The following is a 27,696-nucleotide window of genomic DNA, read 5'->3' on the forward strand; positions in this document are numbered from 1 at the left end:
GTTTTCATATAATACAATGGTAAGAGAGATTCAGAAAAAAAAAACAAGGGAAGGAAAAGTAATTTGTAGTTTTTTCTTTGGAAAATGAGGACATTGAAAGAGGCATGTTTTTATTTTTTTGGCTTCATTGTCTTATTATAAAAACGTTACTTTTACTCTACATTGCCTGCTCCATTGGTCGACTGCCATATTTTTCTTTCCCAAACTTAAAAAAAAAAAACTTGCATGAGATGACTCATAGGCACGCTTTCATCACAAACAACTTCTTATCTGCCGACAATATTCGATAAGAATCTCGCATCACCCTGCCATACCACATCAGTCCCTGAAAAAACTTCTTGAAATTCTACCGAAAAATGCTGAACAATCTATAGGCTCGATCCTTGTAATCTAAATCGAATCAGACAATAGGTGACTTGGAAGGAGGATTTTTTAGAGCGGCAAATTTCTTTTATCCCATTGCTTGTGCATAGGAAGCAATTTCCTTTCATAAAGAATTGTAATTTGTCAGCGAAATACAATGCCCACGAGTAAGGTTTCGAGAGATTGGGGATGGATTGAGAGCTTGTTTTGTTTGTTCAATATAGCTCCCCATGTCCCACCTCACTGGTTAATTTTGGAAATGTCCACAGAATTGTAGCCATTATTTTGGCGATCTTGTGTTGCAAAGTGATTTCCTTGGCAAGGCCGATTTGGTAAGATAGATTTTCATGGAGATAGGGGAAAGGTCGACAAAGGAGAAGCATAGTTGACGATTTTAAGCCATGAGGTATTCTGGACTTGTTGCTCTCTAGTCTATGTATCCATGTCATATTGCGAATGTTGATTATGAAAACATTTAAGCAATTATTCAAAACTTTGTTTTAAACAAGACTTGTTTTTCTGAAGAGGGTGAGAAAAAAATCCTTTTTTGCCAGCTCATTTGATACTAGATTAAAAGCAAAAAAGGTGTCTCTGTTTAGAAATGTCTCCTTCCATAGAATAAAAACTAAGGTATAGATGGTTTGAGTCACATTCCGACACTTCGGGATCTTAAAATTGCAACATGGTTGTTGTTTGATAAGGCATGAAGGGATTTTAAGTTGCGTCTTATCTCCTGTGAACTGTCCCGGATTCCTGGGTCGTCCCGGAAACTTCACATGGTCTGTCGCCTCTTGTCAAGCAAAAAAAAGATGAGCTCGCCAATATCAGGAGATTGAAATGAGTGTCCACAAAAGAAGACGTCTGATTTTTTTTTGTCTTTTGCAGAATTAATGATTTGTTTCTTTCAATTGCATTTTTCTCCTCACACACAGTAGTGAAGCATTCCAAATGTTTCTGTGTCGTTATTTTCAGTAGTGCCTTTAAGAGCGATGACAAAGAAAAAATAGTGACATGAAATTATGTAAATGGTGAATTTACGTGTCCTTTCAGCAGCATTTCTAAATACATTATTGCAAGTCATTACTGAAGTGAAATAAATATTATGTGCGGGCTGGGAGGAGGCATGCATTCATTCCCATTATATGAAATGTGTATAAAAACCCAGTGTATTCATTTTGAGAAATAACATGCATGTTAAAAGTTGTTAAAATGTTAAATTGAATTTTTTTTAATGAAAAAGAAAGGTACAGCTTGAAACTTTCAAAATGTCGGAGGATTTTATTATTCATGAACAATAAGCTTCTCAGGTTAATCAAAAATAAGCACTACCAATAAAGATATAGGATTGTATAGGACAACTCTGTAGTACCTAAAGAAAAAAAAAATGAAGTAGAAATGTGAGAAATAAATTCACCAAGTTGCAGAAAAGAACAAAAGTTTTAATTTTCAGACTCACAACAACAGACGGATCGTCTGTCACATGAAATGTCTCATTTGTCAATTGCTCCCCAACCTCTAATAGAATCCGTTTCAAAAACATAATACTCTAAAGCACATGTGATCATCTCATATGTGATTTGTTCACTGACCCCGAAAAAAACATGCCGGTCTCGGACCTAGGAACAACAGTCAGAAGTGAAAAATTACTGTAAAGTATATTAGGATGGATATCTTCGGCAGAGATTCTTATTTGGTATCTTATTTGGTTTTGTGAAGGAAAACATTTGAGGTCTTTTAATGCCGCCAAAAATGGAAATAGAAGTTTGAAATTACTGAATTTGTTTGGAATGGAAGAAACCATTTTAAAATGTCTTAAAATGTGTTTAAATGTTTTTGCATCAAGAATCTTGCATTTTGTTCATTATTGATGAGAATATTTCTTAGTATATCTTCTCATGTTGGCCGTTGTCACACACCAGTTTTCTCGGAGAAATAAGTATTATACGCACTTACAGAGGGCTGTAAAAATAAAATAAAAGAAACAATCAGATCAAAATGGCCTTACTTCCAGGTGCTCACAATACACAGTAGAAATTAAACCCTGAATCAACCAAAGACAAAAAAAAAAAAAAAAAAAAAAAAAAAAAAAAAAGATATCCCCTCCAGCTTGCAGAGTTTTCATGTGTGTGTCGATTATTTATTACCCATCATCGAATTATTAACACCAGTGATGGGACTACCCCACATAAAAGTCAACTGGAAGGATTGTGTTTCCCCTGCATTAAGGGTTCAGGTGACAGTTAGTGGTCCATATGGGGTCAGCAAAAGGAAGATGATACTGATAGTACCAGGATGACTACCATGTTTTAGCACGGGAGATCACAAATCATCGATGGGTCTTGTTTTACTTGGGTATAAATCATGGCTGTCTTGAGATCTCTGTCAAAATTTGAGAAAGGGGAAAGGCTTTTTAAATAATTAATTTATATTTTTTATGTCCAAAGTATAAGTCGGCATATGGCTAAGTAAATGTGTTGGTGGGGAATGAAATTTTCGGAGATACTGATATTTTAATTTCATGAGATCATTTGACTTGAATGAAGAAGGAAAGATGTATCCTTTACATTAGAGAAAAAGTTCAGAAAAAAAAATACAATGAATTTTAAAAGCAAGATACTTGTAAACTTCATCAAATCCCAGTGGGGTGTCTAGGTCAGCTCTCAAGATAAAAGGTATTTTTTGGAAAATGAAAATGAAAAACAGACGTCCCATATTTTGAAGTCCCAACACTTCCCCTTCGCCACGGTAGCTATCCGGACCATCTCGGGTCATCCCAGACACAGAACAAGCATCTTGCATGTTACCTTTATCTAAAATGATTCACAATTTGAATAGGAAGTATCATAAAACAGCAGGGTGAGCAAGGGAATGCTGGATTTAATTCTTGCGTCTACGTGTTAGGAGCAAAGGTAGTTGTAGGGTCACACCTGGTAATAACTCGGGTTGGCGTATCAGTACATCTGATCTGAAAAAAAAAAGTCTTTATTCAATTGCTGTTCTCTTTTTAAAATCCCACACATTTCAACGACAAAAGTTTCAGCTTTGGAGGTCTAGCTTGTCACTTAAGACATGCTCTCAATTTGCGTCTTAGTTTTCACCGTTATGGGAGTTTTGATGAAATGGAAACACTCTTCTTCGTACTTCTTGTCTAGGTGATTTCAAGAAGCCTCGTGAAGTTCTAAGTTCACTTGTTATTGGTTAATACACTTTCAATCATCGCTGAAAGAAAGTTGGCAGAGAAAGAAATTTGCACTTTTTTTCTGTAGTTTAAACGTATAACTTTTAAGAACAACCCTATAGAGAGGAGAACTTTCAGAATTAAACAACCATGTCCCTTAGCCTGCCTTAAATTCTAACGGAGCATTCAGAATAGGGGACTAACTAGGCCATTGGCCAAATATGGCCATCCACTACAAAGCTTGCCTTCTAATCCGCAAATAGACACTGAATAGGTATCCCGTGGGGAAGTATTTAAGTGGGTCGGCCATATTTGACCCTTGGACTAGTTAGTCCCCTATTCTGAATGGGGCCTCTGTCTGACCCTGATGACCCCTGTCTCTCCATCCATAAAGATGGCCGTCACATCCAGTCCCTGACACAACATTTGATAAATACGTCACCCATCAACAAATTTGCCTTCATCAGTAGAGATTAAACATGCACTCTAAAGCTGAACCTTCTTGCGCTTGGGTGGCTTTGAGAGGCAGTAATGGATGTTCATTCATGTGCCACGAACCACAGCGACGAAGGTAGTGAGCAATATTCTGCTTTTTCTATAACAGGGAGATATTTTATTGTAAATTGCAGTATTTCACTGTGAACTGCCACTGCATATTGTTTTATTGCCACTAAATCAAGGTGCACAATGGGTATCTTTTCGGTTGAGGTGTGAGGTGGAATATGGTACTAAAAACCATGACAGATAATTCCCAGACATAAAAGTGAGCCATAAAAAAAGAAAAAAAAATATGTATGGCAAACGTGGTTAACTTCAAAGGAAAAGGTTATTTACCCAATGGCAAGAGTAATAGCACACTAACTACAAACACGTTTATCAAGTTTGATATTAAAGTAAGACAAAAAGATTAATATAATCAGTAATAATAATTCCCCTTTGCCCTAATGTTAGAGACAATTCATAAAGGGATTCAATATTTTCTCAGTTGATTTGTCTCTAATTTGTTTGTCGCAGATGCTATTGGAGGCTCTGATAAAGCCACGCTTCTGTCATTGACTTCATGAAACGATGGCGCTACTTCCTAGCCTTATTGACCTATTGCATGCGAGAGACCAATCAAAAGCCACTTTTTTTAGTCAACTTGATGAGTCTGGACGAGACCACATAAGAGACAGAGTGTGTCATCTTGGGAAAGTCCTCATGTGTTATGGGGTTTATTTATTCCTAGATGCGGTTATGGAGCCAGGCAAACTGACAGCCACACTTTTTCTTTTCTCCTGGGCAACATTAGACATGTAACAAAGGCAATAAATAGAAAGAGATTCAGTATTTTTTGGCTGTTTTTTTTTTTCCTTCAGTCAACCTTTTGCCCTTTGAATTTGCTGTTTGTAAGCTGTTGTCTTTAACATTCTCATTTTTCCCTGTTCGATAATTTATTTTGTAAAAGTTAATGAGGTTGTATTGCAATATATTGCTATAATTTGTAAGTTGCTGGTTTTTAGATACATTGTCCATGAATTAAATTTGAAGTAATTGGAAAAAGTACAATAGATGGGTCTTCCTTAAAGCAAATTCCTTATTTCACTTTTAAAGTACTCTACACTGGTGGAGACAAACACGAAAGAATAGGTAGTAGGTTCTCAGTTTCAGATTTTTTTTGTAAAAAAATAAAGTAGAAATGTTTATACAAGTGCAACTGAAACATCAACCAATGAACCATACCCTACCTTTGGGTAATTACAGAAATTTCCATCCTTATGGTGTTTCTAAGGAATCTGTGCCATTGTTAATAGTAAAAACAGCTATTGGAAACCGTTTCATCCCCAGGAGAGGAGAAAGAAATGAAACAATTTGCCAACAGGTGGAAAGAGAGTTGTTATAACTATTGAATTGACCTCTAGGCTGTTCCATTGGCCTCCCCCCTGCTGCAGGTGATATTGAATTTGACCATTGTGGTCATAGTGGTCATTGTTGTTAAAATTTTTGTTATGGGAGAGTGGAAAAGAATTGACCTTTTTGAGATGGTTGTTTGAAAAAATCAAGAGAGGTATTTTGCTATAAAAGCTTCAATAATAAAATGAGACTGTTGGAACCAAAACAATTGGTTGACTGTAGTTTGATATGTTGTCAATGGAAAAAAAATTGAAACGCTTTCCAAATGTGAAACTCTATTTAGATGATAAATTTATCACCTGTATGAAGAACTATTTTTGGAACTGAAAGCTACCAGAAGTTCAAAAAATCCAATTGTTTTTATTGCAATGAAAGCCAGATGCTCCATTTTGTTATTTAAGCATGTGCAATTAAGAATCAATCTTTTAGCAAACTGGCCAAACTCCAAAAATCACAAAAGGACGAAATAAAACATAAGCTACAACTTCTTAAGTAGCACATTAAAAGTTAGGAGGCTACAGTTTTAACTGGCCACAGAATACAACAATCTATCCTCAAATAGGCTGTCACTCTTGAGTGTGTCCATTGCTAAGAGCCATATCTGAAATTTTATTGGTATTCTTGGGGATGATTTTTCAAACAAATGGCCAAAAAGATTTTCCTCAGAGAACATTAGGGAAACCAGAACAAGGAGAGTCATCTTGTAGTTTACTCATGCAAACATATCCTTTAATAGTAGTAAAAATCCATATAACTGGTCCTTTATATCATAGAACAATGTCCGGAATCATGTATTGATATGTGGAACATTTTGGTATCCACAACACTGCCTTAGTGTTTTTGGGATTTTTGCCCCGAACATGGACATGTATGACTGTAACAAACAGAAGCATAGATCAAGTGAAATGTGCATCTGTACAAGTCTGTAATGCACATTAACAAGCCGAAACCCTCTTTCTGAGCGAAACACGAGATGGCCACTCCACAAAATGGCAGCACCCAGGAGAAAAGGAATACACAAACATGATCTGTAAAAATCCAATCCTTCTCAACATGTCAGAATCAGTTTTCAAATAAACAAACACAAGAAAGAGGCTGGTCACTCATTTGTATTCTTCGTGAACTATATATTGCATTCAGGAAAATTGACACGGTGAGATTTTTTCACACCCGCTGAGCCCTTGTTTTGAAAAAATAAATAAGCGCAGTGAGTAGCTTGTAGGCTATTTCTCTCTGCTCACCAAGTTTTTCTCCCCAAGTTTCCAACAACTTACAGCTGCGGTTTGGTGGCTGTATCTAATCACCAACTGAGCTAATATTCCGTGAAAGTTTATAAGATAAACAGTATGCTGTGTGTCTAGACAGTTGCTTGTAAGTAAATGTACAATGCTGGCTTTTGGCGTATTGGTTTGATTCAAGAAAATCTGAAGAATGAGGTTTGAGGTTCGTAAGACAGTTGAAGGACTTTTACTACCTAATTTCACTCTGGTGTGCTTCTGGCTTTCTTTCGACAGGAATCACTCAATCTTTCTTTCTCTCTCCATTCAAACTCAGGAGTCAGAGTTGCCAAAAAACTTTTTAGGGATGACAATGTTATGGCAAGGTTAATCCATCTTTTACGATGTCATTAATTTGTAGAGAAATAAAAAAGAAAAGCAAGAACGGCAAATACATCAAACTAGAAGAAATCGTGCCAGTCACAGCTGTCATCTCTACGAATATGCCCCACTCTTTAAGTACTTGACCCTATGTTTTCCTGAGTGACGGAGCCAGCTAATATGACCAGGTTTTATTTTGACGGCATGTCATTACGAGATAGACCAGAACCCAGCCAGTCTTCACCCTCTGCTGCCCCCTTGCTCTTTCTCTTAGTTCAAGTTGCCATGGAAACCAGCTGGAGCTCCAAGCTGAAGTTGGGATTCTCTCTCGCTCCTGTGGATTCTAGCTGTGCATAGAGACAAGGGAATACATTCCAGTGTTGTACACAGACTGAGAAATGATTTGCCTGAGATAATCATAATATAAGCTGAATGTTTGAAAATAAAAAAGTCTTCCATTCTTGGAATTTTATGTAATTGCAGAATACAGAGATGAATAACAATATTTGAAACATATCTAGCTCAGTTTTTTTCTCCTGGAAGCTTTAGCACCTTCATAAATGCTAAATTTATTGAAGTTATGCTGTTTATAATTTACATACCAATTTGAGAATTAATTCATTAACTATGTTTAATTATTACAAACCATATGATTGTGAATCAGAATCAGGAGGTAACTCCTGTCCAAACTAGAACACTCATTGATCAATAAAATAGAATTTTAACAGTAGCTCCCTGTAAAGATTGAAATGAAGGAACTGAATTTGCACTGGGGTGTTCTGGTTACTTGGCATTGTGAAGGTGTTCCCCCAAGTGTCGTCTGCTTCCAATATCTGCCGTCTGCTGGCAATGTCAGACGTCTGCTGAAATTGGAAGAAATTGACTGATGGTCAGGGGTTGAATTCTTTCTGGAAATTGGCCACAGGGGAGAGCACTAAAAACTTCTTAGATAACGTAGATATTTTTTTCTTTCTTCGAATTTTTTTCTGCGTGGAGGAATGATATTTGTGGTAAATAGAGGAGGAGATGGAATGGTTCATTAATTTTATAGACACGTAGCAGTTGCTGATGTCCATCAGTTAATCTCTAATAATCCGTGTCTATTTTTTGGATTGCTAAGTTTTCAGCTGTTGGTGCTCATAACCTTATAACAAGTCTGTGAATAATGGGGTGATGTATTGAAAAATTTCTGAAAAAAAAATGGCGTAGTTCATCGTTCATTTGTGACAATGAATTCTGAGTAAAAATCATGATTGCTGACAGGCTTTGGCATCGTGTTGCATGCATTGCTGCTTTTTATAATGCGGCAGACGTAATCTTCTGTCATAATGGCAGCCATGTTGTCTGGTAGCCTTTCAAATTGGCTCATCTTCTAAGGCCAATTTTCCATGGGATTTCTATCCTCAATTTGCTTTGTCGCCTAGAAATTAGATGGGATTACCAGACATAGAATGGATTTTGTCTGCATTGTGATTGGGAATTTTCATTTGTCAGCGTTTGTCTGTATCAAATCTCCAAGATCTTATGATGTTGCTGGTAGTTTCAATTCATGGCAAAAAAAAAAAAAAAAAAAAAAAAGTGCAAGGCTCTTAAACTGAATTAATATTTTTTGCATAGTCATTTAGTAAGATTGAATAAGTTAAGATAGAGAAAGAAACACTTGTTTTTATTGTAATTCTAAAATGTCAGCTGTCCTAAAAGTATTTCAGTATGAGAAATTTTAGACTATCAGAAACAGCAGTTGCTAGTTTTGTTTTAAAAAGAAATTCCACCCACAGCCTTTTGGCAGACTCATCTGTCCAAAATGTGTTAGGAAGTCGGGAACTTTAGCCTCGCTAAGCTAGCAGTCGCAAGATGTGGGCAAAATCAAAAATTCCATCTCTCCCCATGTGGTCCCGTTTTGTAATCATTTCAGAAATAGAAGAAGAGCAATTTAAAGCTTTTGTTGACTTTTTAGAATGATAGTATCAGAGAATGATGCAGCCTCCTCTTAGTTTTTCTGGGGAAATTTATTTGTTTGAAAAAAAGAGAAAGATCAGTCGTGGAAGAAGAAGTTATGAAGCAAATGCATACACATTTACAAGAACACTTTCATGTATGCAGGTATTGCGTGAGAGCACGCAACAACACACACATGCATGACTGTGCACATACACACACACACATGGGAGTACATGCACGCACACACATAGTTATCAGTATCTCAGCATCAAACTTACGGGATAATCAATCACCAGAAGTGATTCTTTATGTGATGGAGCTGAGTCAAATGTATTGATTGCCATTTGATTGATTTTGACTTAGTCACAGCCAAGTTTAATGTTATACACTCCAGCAGGGCCATCAAACACCCCGCCCCAGGGGAGACCCTGGATTCCCTAAGTGCCTAAATGAAGTCATGAATTCTGATCATTAGGCCTCATTTGCCGTGAAACGAGGGGCGATTTTTCATTCTGAGGAGAGAATTTTTTACTCGTAGGAGCAATTTTTCTCTCCCAGTGCTCCCGGTTGTGGTGTTAATGTCAAAGTGATTAAATACGGGATTTTTTAAAGTTAATTAAAGCATTGTTGGAATTGAGGTATTGGAACCTACTAACGCTTCCATTTTTGCTTTGGTAGTTATATAATTTTGTATTGAAAGTTTCTTATTTTGAGATGATATTCCCTTATTTTTTATACTTGTAAGAAATAGTTTTCTATGTTAGATTTTATCAGTATGGAGTAGGGAAGATGAGATGATTAAATGAGCTATGCAACTTGCATTCTGCCAAGTTCTTCAAAATCCTTGATGAAAATTAAGACACGCACACAACAATGAAAGGCAACATTCCTCAAATTTGCCCTGTTGATATGTTAGCATCTCCACGGGCACTCCACGCTAGCATTATTCCATCAAAGCATCCCTGTGTGATAGATTCTGGTAGAGATATACCCTGAAAAAAAATGCCATTAGCCATACATGCTTTTGCTGTAGGTGGTGCTTTGATCTGTGGCTAAATTGGAAGTGTCACTTTTGTTTTCTGATTCAATTAAATTTGAATGAAGATTTTAGCATAGTGACAGTGTGTGGTGCTGTCCTTTCGCAATGAAATTTCCCAAAGATTTCCATGTGTATTTTGTTTTAGTTGCTCTTACAAATTGTTAGAAAGAAATGTAGACCCTTATTTTCAAAATGACCTCTCCGTCTAACCAAGACTGTAAATGATATAAATTTTGATGATTATATATATTTGAAGATGTGAAATAGTGTAGTAAAAAATAGCATTTAAAAGTTCAGTTTTTGATTTTATATTAACTGGATAGATGAAAAATGTATGTTTTCTTTGAAATATTATTTTATTTCTAGGTTGAGACATTATTTGTTTTTCTTCTATGATTAATTGTGTACCTAATGTTAACCCGTCTTCTCATTACAGTGGCGAGAAGGAAGCTTCAACGATGGTGAAAATGTAAGGAGAGTGTATATGGCATGCGACATCGAGCACTCAGAAGTCAGCAACTGGCTTCGCCTTCCATACATCCCGCGCGGGGACGCCAACAGACTTTACGTGGAGATAGAATTCACAATGAGAGACTGTTCCACACACAGAAAACCAGAGGAGGTGTTTCAATGTAAAGAGACCATTGCATTGTACTATTACGAAGCAATGTCTGACTTTGCCACGGACACGCTGCCAAGATGGCAAGCGGAGCAGGGATCTTACCAGATGGTGGACTCAATTGCTGCAGATTACAAATTTACGAACCTCAGTGATTATCAAATCAACTTGAAATACAGGAGCGTCCCTGTCTCCAAAAATGGAGTCTACTTTGCATTCCTCGATGAAGGAGCATGCACCTCCTTACTATCAATTAACGTGTATTATATCACATGTCCTGCAGTGCGTAAAAATTTCGCTTTCTTCAACACGACTGCGACAGGTCGCGATGTGTCGTCAGTCGTTAGTAAAGAGGGCGTGTGTGTTGATAATGCAGTGAGAGTAGGAAATGGACCTGCGCCTGCCTACCTGTGCAAGAGTGACGGGACATGGGTGTGGCCGACGGGACAGTGCTATTGTAAGGCGGGATACCAACCTAATGTGGATAACACTGAATGTCTTGGTAAGTGTAACAACCCTCTAACAACCTTGCATTTTGGACTGTCTCCTATGTACAAATGAAGAAAAGGGAATGCCCCAAATTTGTGTTTGTGTTTTGGGGGAGGGGGGGAGTTCATATATTGAAACGATCCCCATATAATTTATTCATGAACAGCTAAATATATATGCTCATCATTTTGGTTCCATGCACTGGAAAAATCATCCGAGTGCAAGGAAAGTCTTCTCTGGCAGCCTACACCCCTCAATTCCTTATGTGCATTTAAAGTTTTATACATTTCATTCTTGAGATAATAGACCTATTATACACTTTGCAGTAAAGAATCCCCCTGCTTCCTCATTATACATCCAAAACTCCCACTATCAAATCAGCCTATTGCATGTCTCTTTGAAGATGTTATTAACAGCTAAGTAGGAATTAGGGTAGGGATGAGAAATATAGACCAGAAACATGCAAAACATGAATTTATAGAGAACTAGATTTTTTTTTCCATTTTTCGCCTTTTTATGCTTGAGCATGTAGGGGAAGGGGTCAATTTAGAAAATATATATGGAATTTCATATATTGACCCTTTTGCCATTTAAGTTCAAGAATATAATATTTTGGCTCTAAACCCTAAGGTGATAAAAGCTAAATGATTAACTAAAGAATACTGTAGTATTCCAAGAACAAAATCATGGCAATTGATAAAATGTTTTTCTAAGCTCCATTATATTTCATCAAAAAACATTAAAATCAAGACAATGTGTTGAAATAAATAAGATGAGGAACAGAGACTGAAGTGAAAAACTGACTAAAGACTGAAGCAAATAAACTGACTGTCTCTAGTGAAAAACTGACTAAAGACTCCAGTTAAAAACTGACCACCAGTGCCCATTCCTCAGACCACACATCTTGTGGTCAGTGAAGCGGCTGTCCACTGCTATTATCTCCAGCCAGACAAATATATAGAGAGAACTCACATCAGCAGAAGTAATGGGCAGAAATATGAAAGAATTTGAATTGCACTGGTTCCTGGGGTGAACCTGTGTCTGTCTGTCTAATGTAGGTCTGTAGTGATAGGACTGAGACAGCGAGAGAGAGAGAGAGAGAGAGAGAGAGAGAGAGAGAGAGAGAGAGAGAGAGAGAATGGAGTGTGTATGTGTTTGTGTGTGACATCGAGAGAGAGAGATTTAGAGTGAGGTTTGTGTGTGAGGAAAAGAGAGAGAGAGAGATATGTGTGTGTGTGTATATGAGAGAGAGAGAGAAAGAGAGAGGAGGGGAGGGGAGAAAGAGAGGAATGGTGTTCTAAAGAGAGAGATTAGAGGTGGGTAGAAAAAATAATGAGAAAAAATGGGTAAAACATACAAGAGAAAAAAATGGGTAAAACATACAATAACAGGTGCCCTAATAGGCTATATAGCACTACCAGTAAATTGCATCTCCATGTTTAAGTCCTATCACCTTCCTTCTTCCCCCCCCCCCAAGAACACTCTCAACCAGCCCCTGTTCCCCTCATACATACTCTTTTGTCTCACAACATCTGAACACATTGTCGCTGCCACTGTAACTGCCGCTACCCCCTAAACGGATCAGTTGCAGGGGAAATAGAATATCATGCATACAGAATCACAACATTATACTGTCGTAATTGAATTCTGAAACAAAATTCACAAATCCACCTTCCTAGCACGTTTGGCTGTCCAACTTCATTGACCAACCCGTGAGTTGAAATGTTCCAGGAAAGGGTAGAAAAAAACATGTTTGATGTATAGAAAAAAACCTATGAAAATCCAATGAGAATGAAATGGAATATGTACACTACAGTATAGTACTTAAAGAGGAATTGCTTAACAGACCCTGCTGTTGAGATGGCTTTGATGTTATTTAAAACAACAACAAAAAAATTAATAAAAATAAAAAAGTAAATAAATAAATGTAATGTTGATAAAAATGTTTATTTTATAGTGAAGATCATGCCTTGTCATTTTCTCTGCCAGGTTTATCTTTATCACCATTTGGTCATTAAAATTTAGGTAAAGAGGAATTCGCATTGAATTTCAGCCATTGATACTGTATTCCTATACCCGTCTATCTGAGCAGCAGCTACGAGCATCCAGGCTCCGAGCATCCAAGCTCAAAAGTTAAATCTCTTCAGTGAAACAACTGAACACCATACAGGGGTTAAAAGGGGGCTGATTAAAACTAAATCTGAAAAGTCGAGAAAAGAAAACTTTCCTTCTGAAAAGCAAACTGACTTCCATTACCTGTACGAACTGAGTCAGTGTTTGCTTAAGGGAAGGCCCAATTGTTTTGAAAATTCACGATGATGTTTCTCCGCACGGGGCGGTCTCTTTGAGTTATTTTACTCTCCACCACTAATGGCTGACAATAACACTAAAATAACAAACACACGATGCGTGTAACAATGGCCGCAGAAGAGACGACACAATGGAAGTCCATGTTGACCATCTAAATATATGAGTCTATGGAAACCTTTTACTTAAATAAACGGACATTTTAGACGTTTGCACTTCGGTTAAAGGTGTCTAGTTTCTGCAGGGGTAATGAGAAAGCTGGGAAGTCTTCAGAATTGGGAAGGCAGTTTATGTTACATTGTAAATGATTTGGGAAATAGAGTTGCATTGTTAGGGCTGAAGGGGATGCAGCGAGTGAAAAAGAGGATATTCTCTTCTTAAGTGCAGTGATTTATATAAATATATGTAGGTTTTGAAGCATTGATTTTGGACAAGAGGGGAGTGAGTTAACTTATAAACTCTTTTGTAAAACCAACTCCACGGTGTTTGATTTGATTTTGAGTGCAATTAAGGGTAAAGTTCGCCCTGAGGAGCCTTCAGTTAACCCCTACCTGCTCATTGCTTGCCCTGAGTTTTCAAAGACTGCTGGCTTCTGTTTTATCAGTATGTCTCTTTCATTTCCAGAAAGTTTCTTGTGTATTCTGTGAAATGCTGGTGGCTTGTTGTACTGAGAAAGATCCGAGTTTTTTTTTAATGGCCATACAAGGAAGATATGATTCAAATGTTAAACTTTTCAATTTCTACACTAAAAATAAATTTCCATCAGAATAACAAGGAAGATACATATGAAGTTATTTGCCTAGTTGTGCAATTTAAACTACTACTTATCATTTGGCTACACTTGTTTGGAAAAGAAGAAAACCTCTAGAGCCACCTCAGGATCTGACCTGTGATTATCCCTCAATGTCACGAAGCACAAATTAACGGAGAATAAAGCAGAAACAAAATTGCCAATAAATGTTGACTAAATAGAAAGGCTAATCGATACAAGGGAAAGATACTATTGATCTTCTGTTCGTAGGAAAATTGATTTTTTTTCTTCAGCAGAACAATTTCTGTTGTTGCTTTAATTCGCTGCTATAAAAAATGTTCCATAGAAAGTGTGCAATTTCATGTATGGAGGGGCAAATTGCAGTATGCGAAAGAAGTTCCTGCTATATCCTGTTCCATGTTGTATCATTAGCACCGGTATTTTGAACAAAAAGATTAAAAAGTGTTTTATTTCCACTTGTTTTGTATGGCGCAAGTGACATTCCGTAATAATTAAAATAATTTGCCACTTAGCTATAAATTTGCTTGAAAATCAAATGATTTTTTTTACCAAATGCTGAACAGTTTAAAAGAAGGACAGTGTTTTTTCATTTGTAATGGCCAAACAATTTATATGACAGCAAGGAAAGAAGGGCACCAAAGAAAGACCAAAATTGATCTCTGTTTGTTGTGCCATAAAAAAAAAAGTATAATCCCATTAGAGAAAATCCTGTCAATATTCTTAATGAAAATCCAATTAAGATGTAGAGACACATGCAATCTCAACACACCGTAGGAAAGACTAATGCAGTTTTCTGTTCAGTCTTTGTTTTAGGCACCTGATATTTTTATATGAAAAATAATGAGAAACCTTATGGCCATTGTTTTAAAATGTACACTGGAGAGAAACACAGACAAATCAATCTAGAAACCCTGCCTATATTGTTTTAACATACGCACTCACAAAGGGAAACATTACAAAAAAGTCAAACAGCAAACGGCAGAATTCATTGGGTTCTAATTATCGCAAACCACCATCAATAGCTTGACACTTGAAGTAAATGCACCATCGAACGACGTGAAAAGATATTTCCTACAAACTTCTGCGAAGGAAATTGCTAATGTTGGGTGCATTAGAATCTGTTGAGCTAAAAAAGAAATATTGGAGAAGGGGCAGACAGATGGGGAAGCCAGTCAAATGTCTTGAATAGCTCCCATATAAACAGAATGTAGTGAATAGTTATGTTGCTTATTTTCATCAAAAATAATGTGTCAAGGTTAACGTGTTCTAGTATAAATATTCACTCTTCGACCTGACAATTTTCTTGTCAAGGAGATGTGACCTTAAGCGCCACCTGATGGCAAAAATGAAGACTAAATTTTGTTTTTAAAGTCTGTATAACAATAAGAAAACTAAATTTTCTTTGAAGAAAATAACCAAAAAGCAGAAGAAACAGTGCATGATCTTTCCCCTTTCATTCTTATATTTCACATGTATTTTTTAATAGTAAAGCCACAAGTTTTAAGAAAGTCTTAGTATTGAAGTATTGATACATATATTTCATGCTGTCATATTAAACTCATATAATCTTGTGTTCTTTTCTTTGCAGCCTGTCCGTCTGGCACATACAAAGCTACTATAGGGGGCGACACCTGCCACAGTTGTCCTGCTAACAGCAATGCTGATGGGAAAACTCATGCCACGATCTGTGATTGCAACCCAGGTTACTATAGACTACCACATGCAAATGCTTCACAACCATGTATAGGTACGTCCAAACACACTTTTGGTCTGGCGGTGAGATTTTCTGTTGATTTTTATCATTAAAACAATAACAACAGCCAAGAAAGTTCGAGCTGTAGTTAAATCATTTTTGAAGACGTCAAACGATATGGATTTGAAATGATGCTTCTAAGCCAGTATTCCCATAGAGGAGCCTATTTGTGTTATCTTATATTGTTTTTTGAACCTTTTTTAACAAGACTGTCTCAAGTACAGTTGCTAGCTGATATAAACAAACAGCGTCCACTGTATACATGTTTATCTCGGTACCATACAGGTTACTTCTTCACGATATTGTCTCATTCACACAGTGTTGAATAGTCCGATTATATTATCCAAGTAAAGGCTTCACTAAGGGCTCTTGATTCAAGTGTCACTTAGTGTGGGTTTCAAGAGTTCTTCGGCCATTATCTTGGGTAGATTTATAAGCTCTCTTTGTAACATTCTTCAAATCAAGGAAACCTGAAGTCGAGCCGTCCGTTTCTTGCTGGCAGGCTCTTCACAAATCAGCAGGAAAGTCTGCAAATTTGAAGTCCCAGGTTGTATTTGGCCTCTGGTTGGATTGGTAGAAATTTGTTAACTGGGGTGGTGTTGCTGTCCTCTTCACTTGTTAAACACACTGGTGCCTTTGTTGAGTAAATGTTCTAAAAAAATTTATATTGTCACATTTGAGTATTTGGTGGGTGACCTTTTTTGAGGAAAATAGTATGGTAATATCGTGAAATATGCCTCAAATTTGCTAGAAATATGCTATAAGCCATCAGATTTACAATGATATGGCTTCTAGAAGAATATTGGAGTAAAGGGATTACAATGTGGTTATTTCCCCCCTGTCCTTAATTGTTTTAACGTCTTCCGGTTCCATACCTGATTCAAGCCAAATTCAGGTACATGTATCTGCGTCTGGAATTTCCGTTGTGGGTTTGGCGAAGGGGAGAGTTTGGGATGTGGGGGACAATGTGATATATTACTAATAACGTTACCATTTGCCTGCGTTGGAGTCTATAATTTATGTCCAAGGTGAATCATATAGGGTCACCTCTCTCTCTCTCTCTCTCTCTCTCTCTCTCTCTCTCTCTCTCTCTCTCTCTCATAGACAGACCACAAAACACTAAATTGTTAGTATCTATATGTCCAGGGGTAACAAGCTTGGTAAATGTTTCCTGATCTTCTTTTGTGTATCATCTAAAACCGTTGGAAGCGGTCAGTATGCCCCTTGCGCTTTTGCCATTTCCTTTTAAACCAGCATCGCATATGGAAGTAAATTGTGTAGCATGTAGAGTTGATGCTGTACAATTGCCATGGGGAAGAAGTTTACATGTATCACTAACTGTGGTGATGAACTCCTAACCCTCTGTGGCATCAAACATGATGATGACCCCTGGGATGGAGATCTGGTGCCCTTTTGAACTGACCACTGTTAACCCTTGACTGGTCACTCTATGGCTTCATTCCCATAGGCACCAAAAGTCATTCTTGATCGATCCAACTCTGTGTGGACAATCGCTAAGTGCAATCAGCATAACTAAATGACAAGCATCTTTCTGGCTAGAAGTCAAATACAGCAAAGTCATAATACGAGCACATTGGAAACAAAAGGAGGCATGTCATTCAGTTAAGCTGATTGCACTCAGCGAGAGTCTCCAGGTAGTTGGATCGATCTACATAGACCGATGGCGTCATGGGGAAGGGGTCTATCTGTTGACTGGTCATTGTGATGGCCCTTTCTATGTCCAGGACTGATGGTGCCAAAAATGCTGCCAGCCAACTTGGAAATGGTTATCATAACAGTTAATGCAGGCTGCTTCTATTCTCTCTCTCTCTCTCTCTCTCTCTCTCTCACTGATATTAAAAAAGATATCATTTTCAGGCTATTTCTACTCCTTTTCGTCATTTCAAATTCTTAGATCCTTTTCTGAGAGACGGAAATTACTGATTAAGAGATCTTGGCAGAATCGGGGTTTTCTCTACAAATGATTCTATCAGAAGTTAATCTTCTTTTGGCGACCCCTAAGACCTAATCAGCTTTAGACTGATCTTCTTGACAATTACCTACAAAATTGCCAAGGTGTTCTTAATGGCAATCAGAATTTCTCCCTAAATAATGCTGTATAGATTTTACAGATGGTTTGAATCCAGCTGCTTTTGGGCATCACATTTCTGATAACTAGTCATTTTTCACTGATATCCAGACTGAAGAAAAAGATTATCTAAAGCTTTATTGCAATTCTGCAGGAGGGTAGAGATCTTCTTGTCGACAAGAAAAGTCCTTTCTTAATTTTCAGTCGAGACTACTGGATAACAGTTTCTTAATTACAAGCAGCTGAGTGATCTTACAAATTGCTCTACCCCTTGATATTTGATTTGGATCGCTTAATGACAGGCAAATTCTATTCCAAGTTGGAACTAGAGATATATCTTACAAATTGTCTCTCTCTTGATGGCAGTAGATTTCCATTTCAAATCCTATTACCAAGAAAGATAGCAACAATCTTGATTCATCGCCATTCTGACAGCTACAATTTCTCACAAGACACAAGAGCTGATTTGTCCAAGGAATCTTTATAGTCAAATTGGTATTCTGGTTTGGAAATGAAATTAGACAGCATTGGGAGTATGAGAATCACGTAGCATGTGAACCAACTTTCCCTATTTATTGAAGGCGAGCAGTAATTGCGTTTGAAAGTTCTGGAATTTGTTTCCTCCTGAAAACACCAATAAACTGCCCCATATATCAAAAAGAGAAAGGTTGATTTCATTCATTTAATTTTCCTCTTTTGTCTCTTCTTTTATTTGTAAATGATCCTTGTTTTGGTTTAAAAAATTTTTTTTTTCATGTTATTCTGTCTTCAGTTTTCCATAATTTAATTGTTAATGGTGTATTTTAGATGAAAACAAAATATTTTAGTGTCAAATAACATAAAAGTCAAAGAGAGCTATTGATCCTTACAAAAATTTTGAGACTGATGGCCAACCAACAAGTGATAAGTCCATTTTTAATTTGAGAGCAATTAATACCAAATGAATTACCATAGGACTGGTTGAACTCGGTCTTGCTGGAGACCAAAGTTTTGTTCTGTTTAGCAGTATTTTTATAAATTTATATATGAGAATACTTTATTATTATTATTATTATTATTATTATTATTATTATTATTATTATTATTTCATTCTCTCTGTTTCAGAGCCTCCTGAGGCACCCAGTAATTTGGAGATCCAGTTCAAGGATCAGACAACCCTCCGCGTGGCCTGGATGGCTCCTGATGGTGGCAACGCCGCACATATCACGTACCACGTGCAATGTCTGAAGTGTAACAGTCAGCGCGGGCAGTGCGTGGAGTGTGACAGCACGGTGCGCTACGTACCAATACAGACAGGGATACAGCAAACAACGTAAGATGGACATTTTATATTTTTCTCTATTCTTCTGTATCTTAAATTAATGGTTCAGCAGTGTATTTGCAAAACTTAAAAGAATTTTTTTTTTTAATTTTTTGGTAATATTATTTAGACAAACTAATTTTCCTAAAGCATTTGACAAAGATTGACAAATAATGGTCATGTTTATTTATTTATTTATTTATTTATTTATTTATTTATTTATTTATTTTCATGTTTCATATATATCATTTATCCAGGGTCACCTTACACAGTTTGAATCCTAGCACCAACTACAAGATCAATGTCTACTCCATGAATGGCATTTCCATCCCAGTGACTGATTTCAACCATGCCACCATCATAGTGAAAACCATGGATGCAAGTAAGTGTGAATTCTTACAAGTAGCAGATGTTGTATATGAATTTTGTGTTCATCTTAATTGGGCAGACTTTTAGAAAAAAAAAAGGAAGGGGGACAGTTTTTCATTTTCAAATACACAAACACGTGCTGTTGTCTGCATTGTAATAAATTTTTATGCAACAAAGATACTGCCCTTGAGATTTTTTTTCTGTTGTCCGTGCTCTCTTTTTGTGAAGTGTTTGCCCAGCCAATCATCTTCCAGAGAGGGGAAGTACTTAACCAAGACAAGCCGTATCTCTATGCCTTTCGTGAGTCAGAGATATTTGGGTTCAAGATCAAAGAGACGTATAAGATACTTCAGGTTCACATTACAGAGAAATAAAAAATAAATCCAGAACAGGAATTGATACCAGGAAAAGCAAACATTAGCAGCATTCCCTGAGTAAATATGTTTGCTGGAGTTAATTTTTTTCAACAGCTCTCGGAATGTTGGGCTGGGTCCGTTTTATGGAAAGACATCCAGCAACAGGGGGTTCTTGTTTGCATTTTAAAAATGGTTTCTGTGTTTTCTTAGGGTTTGAGTAACCAGGATGGGAACTTTTTTGGCTCTGTGGAAATTCATGTTCTTATCAGTGGTTTATTTATATGATTGAAAATGAGTGAAAACATTCAGTGACTTTTGATTTTTAAAGGTTTGTAGGAACCAAGACAGAGTTCAAAGATTTGGAAATAATTATATTTTTCTTCTGTTATGTAAGAGCACTACCTAATTTTGTTAAGTTTAGGAGTTCACAAAAGGAATTTCTGACACAAAGGTATGATTGGGTGCAGTGCTTACTTCCTTGAGGGTGGTTAAGATTACCATGAAAGATCTTGTGAAAAAGTTTTTTTATTACAAATTAGAAAATTGGAAAAATTATACTCTTATGGGCTAGGGAAGATTAGATAATGGGGAAGTTATTTAAGTACCTGGGGAGTCTGGTATGAAGAGTGCCCACAGCTTGGGGTGTCACGCAGTGCGCTCTGGTCAAAACAGTTGTTCTTGTCCATCTGTCCATCATCAGCAGGGTCCAGCTGGTCAGATTCCTTCAGATGGGTCATTTTTGGGGTCTCTTTTCCAAAGGCATGGGTACTTGTAAGGAATTAAAAAGGTTTTGGGTGATTTTTACACATACTGCATCTGCTGAATTGGTTGTACTCATTTGATCAGTGAGCAGTATATTATTCTTTGTTTCTGAGATTACTTACAAAATATAAGCCAGAGTTTTTATTTCGGTTTAGAAAATCTGATAAGATCTTGGTTTTATTGCCAGGAATTCCCAGACAGGAGAAAAAGTCAATTAGTTTTCAAAATATATCTCCCAGATGTAACAAAGGACTATTAGCACAGACAATTTCCTTTCCTAGAAACCAATCTCCGTGCTTTGTTTTTGACATCTCCAGATAACCATTCCATGTGATTTATCTCCGTGCTGTGTTTTTTGACAAATAACTCGATAACCATTCACAATGATTAATTTCCCAAACTTTAAATTTGACGTCTTTTGGGAGAATGCATCCTCTGATAAATGCTACATTTACTTTAGAATCAAGATACCTATCTTTTCTGACTGACGCCTTTATTAAAAGGTTGTCTGTGCCCATTAAAGCTGCCCCTAATTAACAGGTGCACTCTCAGTAGAAGCTACAGGTATTCACAACATGCCTAGCTCACCATTACTTAATGCCCACTTAATGTCTGTCAAATATATTCCTTGGATGCTATAAAAGTAGGCAGTGTCCATGCTTACATTGTGAAAGTCAGTTTTATGACACAAGGCACTTGATGAATATACTATCTGTAAGGGACTATGTTCATTTGATGACAGAAAAAGAAAAAGATAAATAGTAATTTAACCAACATTTTCCATGGATTTCAGGTACAAAACACTTATGTAATATATATATTAGAAAAAAAAAACTGATGATTTCTTTTCACAGTTGCTTCCAAAGTGGACAACGTCCGAGTGGTCAGTAAGAACCAGACGGCCATCTTGGTGGCCTGGGACCGCCCGGTGGAGCAGCATGAGCAGTACGAGGTGAAGTACTTCCCCACAGACAATCCTTTCAACGCCCTGAGTGTCACCACCACCTCCTTGAGGGTGATCATTGGTAGCCTGCAGGCCAGCACCCAGTACTCCTTCCAGGTAAGCAGGGTATGTGTGGTGTGGTGGATTGCGTTTGTTGAGATGGGAGAGATTGTGTTTGGAGAAGACCTAGATGCAATGGCGATTGAATGGGCTAGTAATATTGTTATGGTGGTGTACTGGACAAGATTTTGAGTGTGATAAAGTAGGTAGAATTTGTTTGGAGATAATGTTATTTAAAGGTGGAAAGGGATAGTGTTTTGCCTGAAAAAGTTGATGAAAAATAACAATGAACAGATGAAGTAAACTTTGTGAAGTTGTTCAGTTGGAGAAAATGCTTATGTCTTTTGTAAAAATGAGATAACAGAAATTAATTCGTTTAAATCAAGATTATTTAAAATGTTAGACCAGTTCCTTGTCAAAAAAAAAAAATTGTTTGATTTTTGTAGTCACTGAAAATTTTCCTTAGCTATCTTTTGGTAATATAATTTTTTTTTTTTATGGCTGAACTATGTCAGGCGATATTGCATGACTAGTAGCAATAAAGAGGGTATTGTATGGAGTGGTAGTTTTATCAGTGTCATATCACTTGTCTGTCACTTTTGTAGTAATTGTGGGGAACACCGATAGTAAATTACTGCAGTATATCTGATATAAGTGGATATGATAGAAGTGGTTTATTTCAGTAATATAGGCCACCAGACAAAAATTCTCTCCACAGGTTTATCTTGACAAAACACCGAGTGTAATGAGCTTAACTGAATGACGTGCCTTCTCCTGGCATTAAGTAGAAAACAGAAAAGCTGGTGATTGCACTCAGCAAGAGTCCCTGCAGAGTTGGGTTGATCTATGTAGACCAGTGGTGCCTGTTGGAATGGGGTCTAAGAAAGAACAAAATGTACCCCCATTGTTGAATGCAATGCTATTTGTTTTACTTCCAGGTCCGTGGTAAAGTGTTCGAGGGCTGGGGCGAGTGGACCCTTCCAGTTTCTGTCTTCACCGAGGCCTTCATAACCAGAGGTAAATTTAAAAAAAATAAATAAACAGAAATGAATTTGCTCCTCTGTCACATACACTGTGGTTTTAAATGCAGTGAGAAATTGCAAACTAGGTTTTCAGGATTTTCAATTTGTACAACGTTTCACGCATGCATACACAGGCATGTGCATTCCATGACTATGTATGCAAGCATGGAGATAACTCGCACACAAACAGTCAGGGGCGGATTTAGGCCGTCTTCTGGGTCTTCCGGAAGACGGTCAGATTTTAAAGTTTACATTGACGGGTATCTAATATTTTCTGTCGGAAGACGGTCAAAAATGGAGGATGGATTAACAAAAATAATTTGGAAAACTGTCAGAAAATATCTCTGGATCCGCCCCTGACAGTGATGTAAAGAATAACACAGTATAATTTAGAAATCACATGAAATTAATTAAAAATTAACAAAAAAGGAATACAGTGGAACTTTTTCTTTAAAATAACATTTTGGCCTTTCAGAAGTTCCCACAACAACTGTTTCGCTGGCTAAGGATGACAAACAAACTTCACCTGGATTCGTAAACACAGATGGCATCATCGCTGGAGCTGCTGTTGCTGTCATTGTCAGTCTCATTATCGTAGCTGTCATGGTTGTCATTTACCTGAAGAGGTTAGTAACGTTGTACTTTAAATGTTATACTTTGTGTAAAATGTAAAGACATTGTATTGTTATTGTTTAAATTGTATTGAAAAGGTAAAGCCATTGCAGTCAACATTCTTCCGTTTCTAAAGAGAGTGACAGTTGTGCATTTTTATTGTTCAAATGATATCCAAAAGACGCTTGGTTTGCAGTCATCATTGTATTTGTAATATTACATCTTGCATTGGTATGTTTTAATGACACTGTATTATTATTGCCGTAATGGTGTCAGACCATAGGGGGATTGTAGTCAACAATATTTTGTTATTGTTACAGAAACAATCAGCCGTGCAACGAGAAGAACAAGAGCGACTGCGACCAGCTTCACTACAGTAATGGTGAGGGTAGGATACGTCTTTGCATGCTTTAGTATATAACAGTCTTATAGTTTGTCACAATGTCACAGTGTCACAGACACGGGTATAAAGGCAATGTAGGTTCAATCCAAGCTCTGAGAGTTGGTCCTTTTTCTTCATCACTGAAAATGACTACTCTTTTGAAACAAGTTTCTTGATGGACCTATTTTTTACGTGAAGAAAAGAAACTGAGCTCTTATAGCTTCGTGCGATGAACTACTACACTGCCTTTGTATGTAACAAGAACCAAAGACAAGTTTCCAAATATTGGTAATCTAAAAAATAGGAAACTGGCTTTGTTTCTTTTTTTTATTTGGTAAGTAGAACGGTTGGACTGCACACCCAAAACCACCTCTCCCTGTCCTCTGTTTAACCAGTTTTGATTTAGCAATTTAATTCATAGAATTCTACTGTTTCCCATTTGCACCAATCTGACATCAGCTGCACTTTTTTCAACAGTGTTTAGACAGGTTTACAGCGAACTGGAAATGGGTCCGACTTGCGCTGTCACTCCAAATGTAATTCTGTCTTTGGATGGTAGCAGTTGGACATATTTCCAGTTGATGGTAGTCCTGTGTGAATGCGGTTTTAAGGAGTGTGCATGGCAAATTAACTTCTTTAGAATGATTGTGCATTCAACTGTTTTCAAAGTTTACTTAAAAATTAAATGAAGTGAAAATACCAAGCTAAATGTTGTCTGCCAAAGTGTATTTTCATGTACAGAAGTGCCAAAGTTAATTTATGATTACAGAATTTTTTTTCTTTTTTTTTATCATTAGGCCCCACTTTTTTAATTTTATGGATGACATCCTGCGCGCGCACGGATTTTCGCCCGTTCTCCAAAAAAAAAAAAAAAAAAAGCCCCCCCAGCCCCCAACGAAGTCGGTTGTCGCAAACGTTGTTATTGAATTTGCAAGGAAATGAGCTTTCTGCGCATGCGTATTTTCGCCACGTGGAAATGCGGCCACTTTGCTGTCAAATTCATCTCTAGGATTACTTTCAAATTACACAACAATAAAAGTCATCAAGAGAACGGGCGCCATCGTTTTGGATTGGTATGCCATTGATATTGGGCATGGAGATATCACCTTTTTACAATTGTGCGAAAGGCTGGCGGCGGCCGAAACATTTCTGTGACATTCTGTATAAAGCAGCACATTAATACCAGGTTTTCTGTAGCGAAAAAAGGGTCGACAAGGGCGTCGAGGTATTTGGTGGGCTGAAGGTCGGACAGGCCACCTGACAGTTTAGCTGCTTCGTGTGAGTTGAAGTTGACAAAATGGCATCGTCTGAAATGACCTTTAATAGATTTGGTAGTATTAAGCATATCTTTGCATCATTTTTAAACATTTCTGTGAAGTGTTCAAAATGTTTTAATATTCTGAGAATACAAATAAAGACGCACTGTTTGATTGATATTTGTTTTATTGATTGCTATACCAAATCAATGCATGAAATAACCTTAAATAGATTTGGTAATATGAAGTATATCAATTCATGACTTTTTTTTACATTTCTACGAAGTATTCACAATGCTTTAATATTTTGAGAGCATGGATAAAGACATATTGTTAGTTTGATACGTGTTTCTGTGGTTAAATTTGTGTTTCCAGCTGTGTACTGACAGCATTCCTTTACTTAAGCAGTTTTTTTTTTTTTTTTGGACTGTTTTTTTTTTTTCGCCCTCTCGCACCGATTTTGGGGTACCCAGAGGATGTCATCCATAAAAATAAAAAAGTGTGGCCTTATTATTGTATTTTGGCTTATTGATTGAAGGTACTGAGGAACAACAATTGAGGTTGACACATTTAGCTGGTATTTTTCATTTTACTGTGGTCTTTTGTTATTAAATCTTTTCTAGTGAACAGAGTCTGTTTGTAGAATAAATTAGAAATTGTCTCCATCTTATGCCCAGACCAAAAATATTAGAGAAATAAGGGAAAGATAATATGTATGCACGTAAAAATACTAACTGTAATATCTAACCAAGACGGTGATTAATCCGATTGTGGTAGGGTCGATAAAAATAACAAGATTTTCAATGTTTTTGTGAGTTGTGTCAAAAAATTGTCTATTAAGTCAAAATGTTCTGTGTATACAGTTGTTGGCTATAACACAGCGAGGGGATAAGGTGTAATAATTCTACTCAAAAATTGGAAAATTAGGAAACAATTCTCAATCAAGTGAATTTACCTTGAGGCTTAAACTTTTTCTAAGAGAAGTGGCACAGGAAGTCTATTATCCAAAAGCAATTTTAAAATATAGCCAAGCAAACATAGTAATAATAGATTTATAGATCTAACTAACATCTTTTTGCATGTGAGGCTCTTTATTTTTCTCAAAAAACTAATTGTTTTGCGTGTTAGCACACTATCGTAGATTTTAACACATGGTAGATTAGGCAGTGTGCAGTCACACCCATGCACGCACCTGCACACTCTAATGGGCACGACTTTTGTACTTGTTGTCTTTGCATGCTGCATGTGTTGTGGTTCTTATTATTGCATGTTTGTACAGTAGAATATATTATAATTGTTATATTCTGTCATTGTGATCAGAATGCATGCGTTCAAAGGTTGCTTAATCCTAAATATTTATATGTGTAGATTGCTGCTTTGAAGATTTTAAAGATCAGATTGAGATGAAACTATGCTTTAAATGTTTAGCATGCTTGCAATAAAGAAATTGTCTCCTGTCGATTTTTACTGCATCTCTACAAACAATTTTATTATGAAGGTACTGGTTCTATAAGGACCTTATTAATAATAGATAGAGGTGTTACCATGTGGAGATAACTTGTGAATGTTACAAGAACACAACATGAGTTTTAAAAAATTCTTTCAAGAAATTAATCTGGAAATTTTTAATATGAAGACATTTACGCTTATTACCTATTTCTTCCCTATTGCTCCACTGTAGCTTTTATACATTGAGTTTATATTTTTGATGAGGTTACTATACAAAATTCATTTTCACTTAATTTTAAGTAGGTTTAGACTTTTCTTTTTTAGTCTACCTGCTTCTACTCCACAAATAATTCCCTTTTGTATTGAAAATTCATACATTTTTAGTGAAAAGTTAGGTCTGATTTTGGAAGCTGTTGGCCCCCTGTATTGCCTAGGTTCATTCATTGTTTCTCCACCTATGGTACATCTATGTCTATTATTTATTATCGTAAAAACCCTGTGAATTCCGGGTTTCTTATGTTGCGTTTCTTTTTTCTCTCCCACACTAACAGTTCAGTACCCGCCTCCTGTTATCGTTGACACGCACATGAATGGAAGTTGTAAGTATTCGCAGAAAAAAAAAGCGTTTTTGTAGAACGCAACATTGCATGCAGTTGCTTTTTTGTAACCAATGCCGAAGGTAAACTGTGCTCATTTCATCATTCACATTGGATTATGAAAATTTTTTATTGTGAAATTAAATTCAAAATAACAGAAATAGCAGATAACTGAAAAGAATTAATAAAAATCATTTTATGGCCAATCAAAACAAAAAGATGGAGTGAGCCCAGTCCTGTAGTACCATGTTTTGCTGACTCATTTATGGAAGTTTGTATAATGAGTGTATATATGATTTGCATATATATATACACAGAAAAATAATTTTTTCCCCAAAAACTTATATTTCAAGTCAGCCATGGTAACTACTTGACTGTCATATTGAGGGTATGGGGCTTCAGTAATACATATGAAACCACTGAAATTTTTGAACAAAAAATGGTTATTTTCTTCTGTACTTACTGTGGTAGGCATTGTATGCCATTTTCAGAACTTGAATAAAAGAATTATGATTGAAATTTTCAGTGGCTTCAATGATTAATTTTAT

At 36.7% G+C, this 27,696-nt stretch overlaps 1 protein-coding gene across 4 annotated transcripts in view; it reads left to right on the top strand.

Annotated features, from left to right (window-relative positions):
* LOC106159654 (ephrin type-B receptor 1-B) overlaps positions 1–27,696 on the top strand; it is a 106,843-nt gene that overhangs the window by 72,299 nt on the left and 6,848 nt on the right. For 2 of the 4 annotated variants that reach the window (XM_013535981.2, XM_013535983.2), the window contains exons 3-11: positions 10,449–11,133; positions 15,788–15,946; positions 19,146–19,353; positions 19,599–19,723; positions 21,683–21,888; positions 22,770–22,848; positions 23,329–23,479; positions 23,786–23,853; positions 27,104–27,151. In XM_013535981.2, coding sequence (XP_013391435.2) covers positions 10,449–11,133; positions 15,788–15,946; positions 19,146–19,353; positions 19,599–19,723; positions 21,683–21,888; positions 22,770–22,848; positions 23,329–23,479; positions 23,786–23,853; positions 27,104–27,151 — 1,729 coding nt within the window. The remainder of the gene's footprint in view (positions 1–10,448; positions 11,134–15,787; positions 15,947–19,145; positions 19,354–19,598; positions 19,724–21,682; positions 21,889–22,769; positions 22,849–23,328; positions 23,480–23,785; positions 23,854–27,103; positions 27,152–27,696) is intronic. The other 2 variants (XM_013535982.2, XM_013535985.2) reach the window with 2 other exon arrangements.

The sequence above is a fragment of the Lingula anatina genome, chromosome 9 (assembly GCF_051362555.1).
Source record: "Lingula anatina isolate TDL-2025a chromosome 9, LinAna3.0, whole genome shotgun sequence".
In the NCBI taxonomy this organism is placed as follows: Eukaryota; Metazoa; Brachiopoda; class Lingulata; order Lingulida; family Lingulidae; genus Lingula; species Lingula anatina.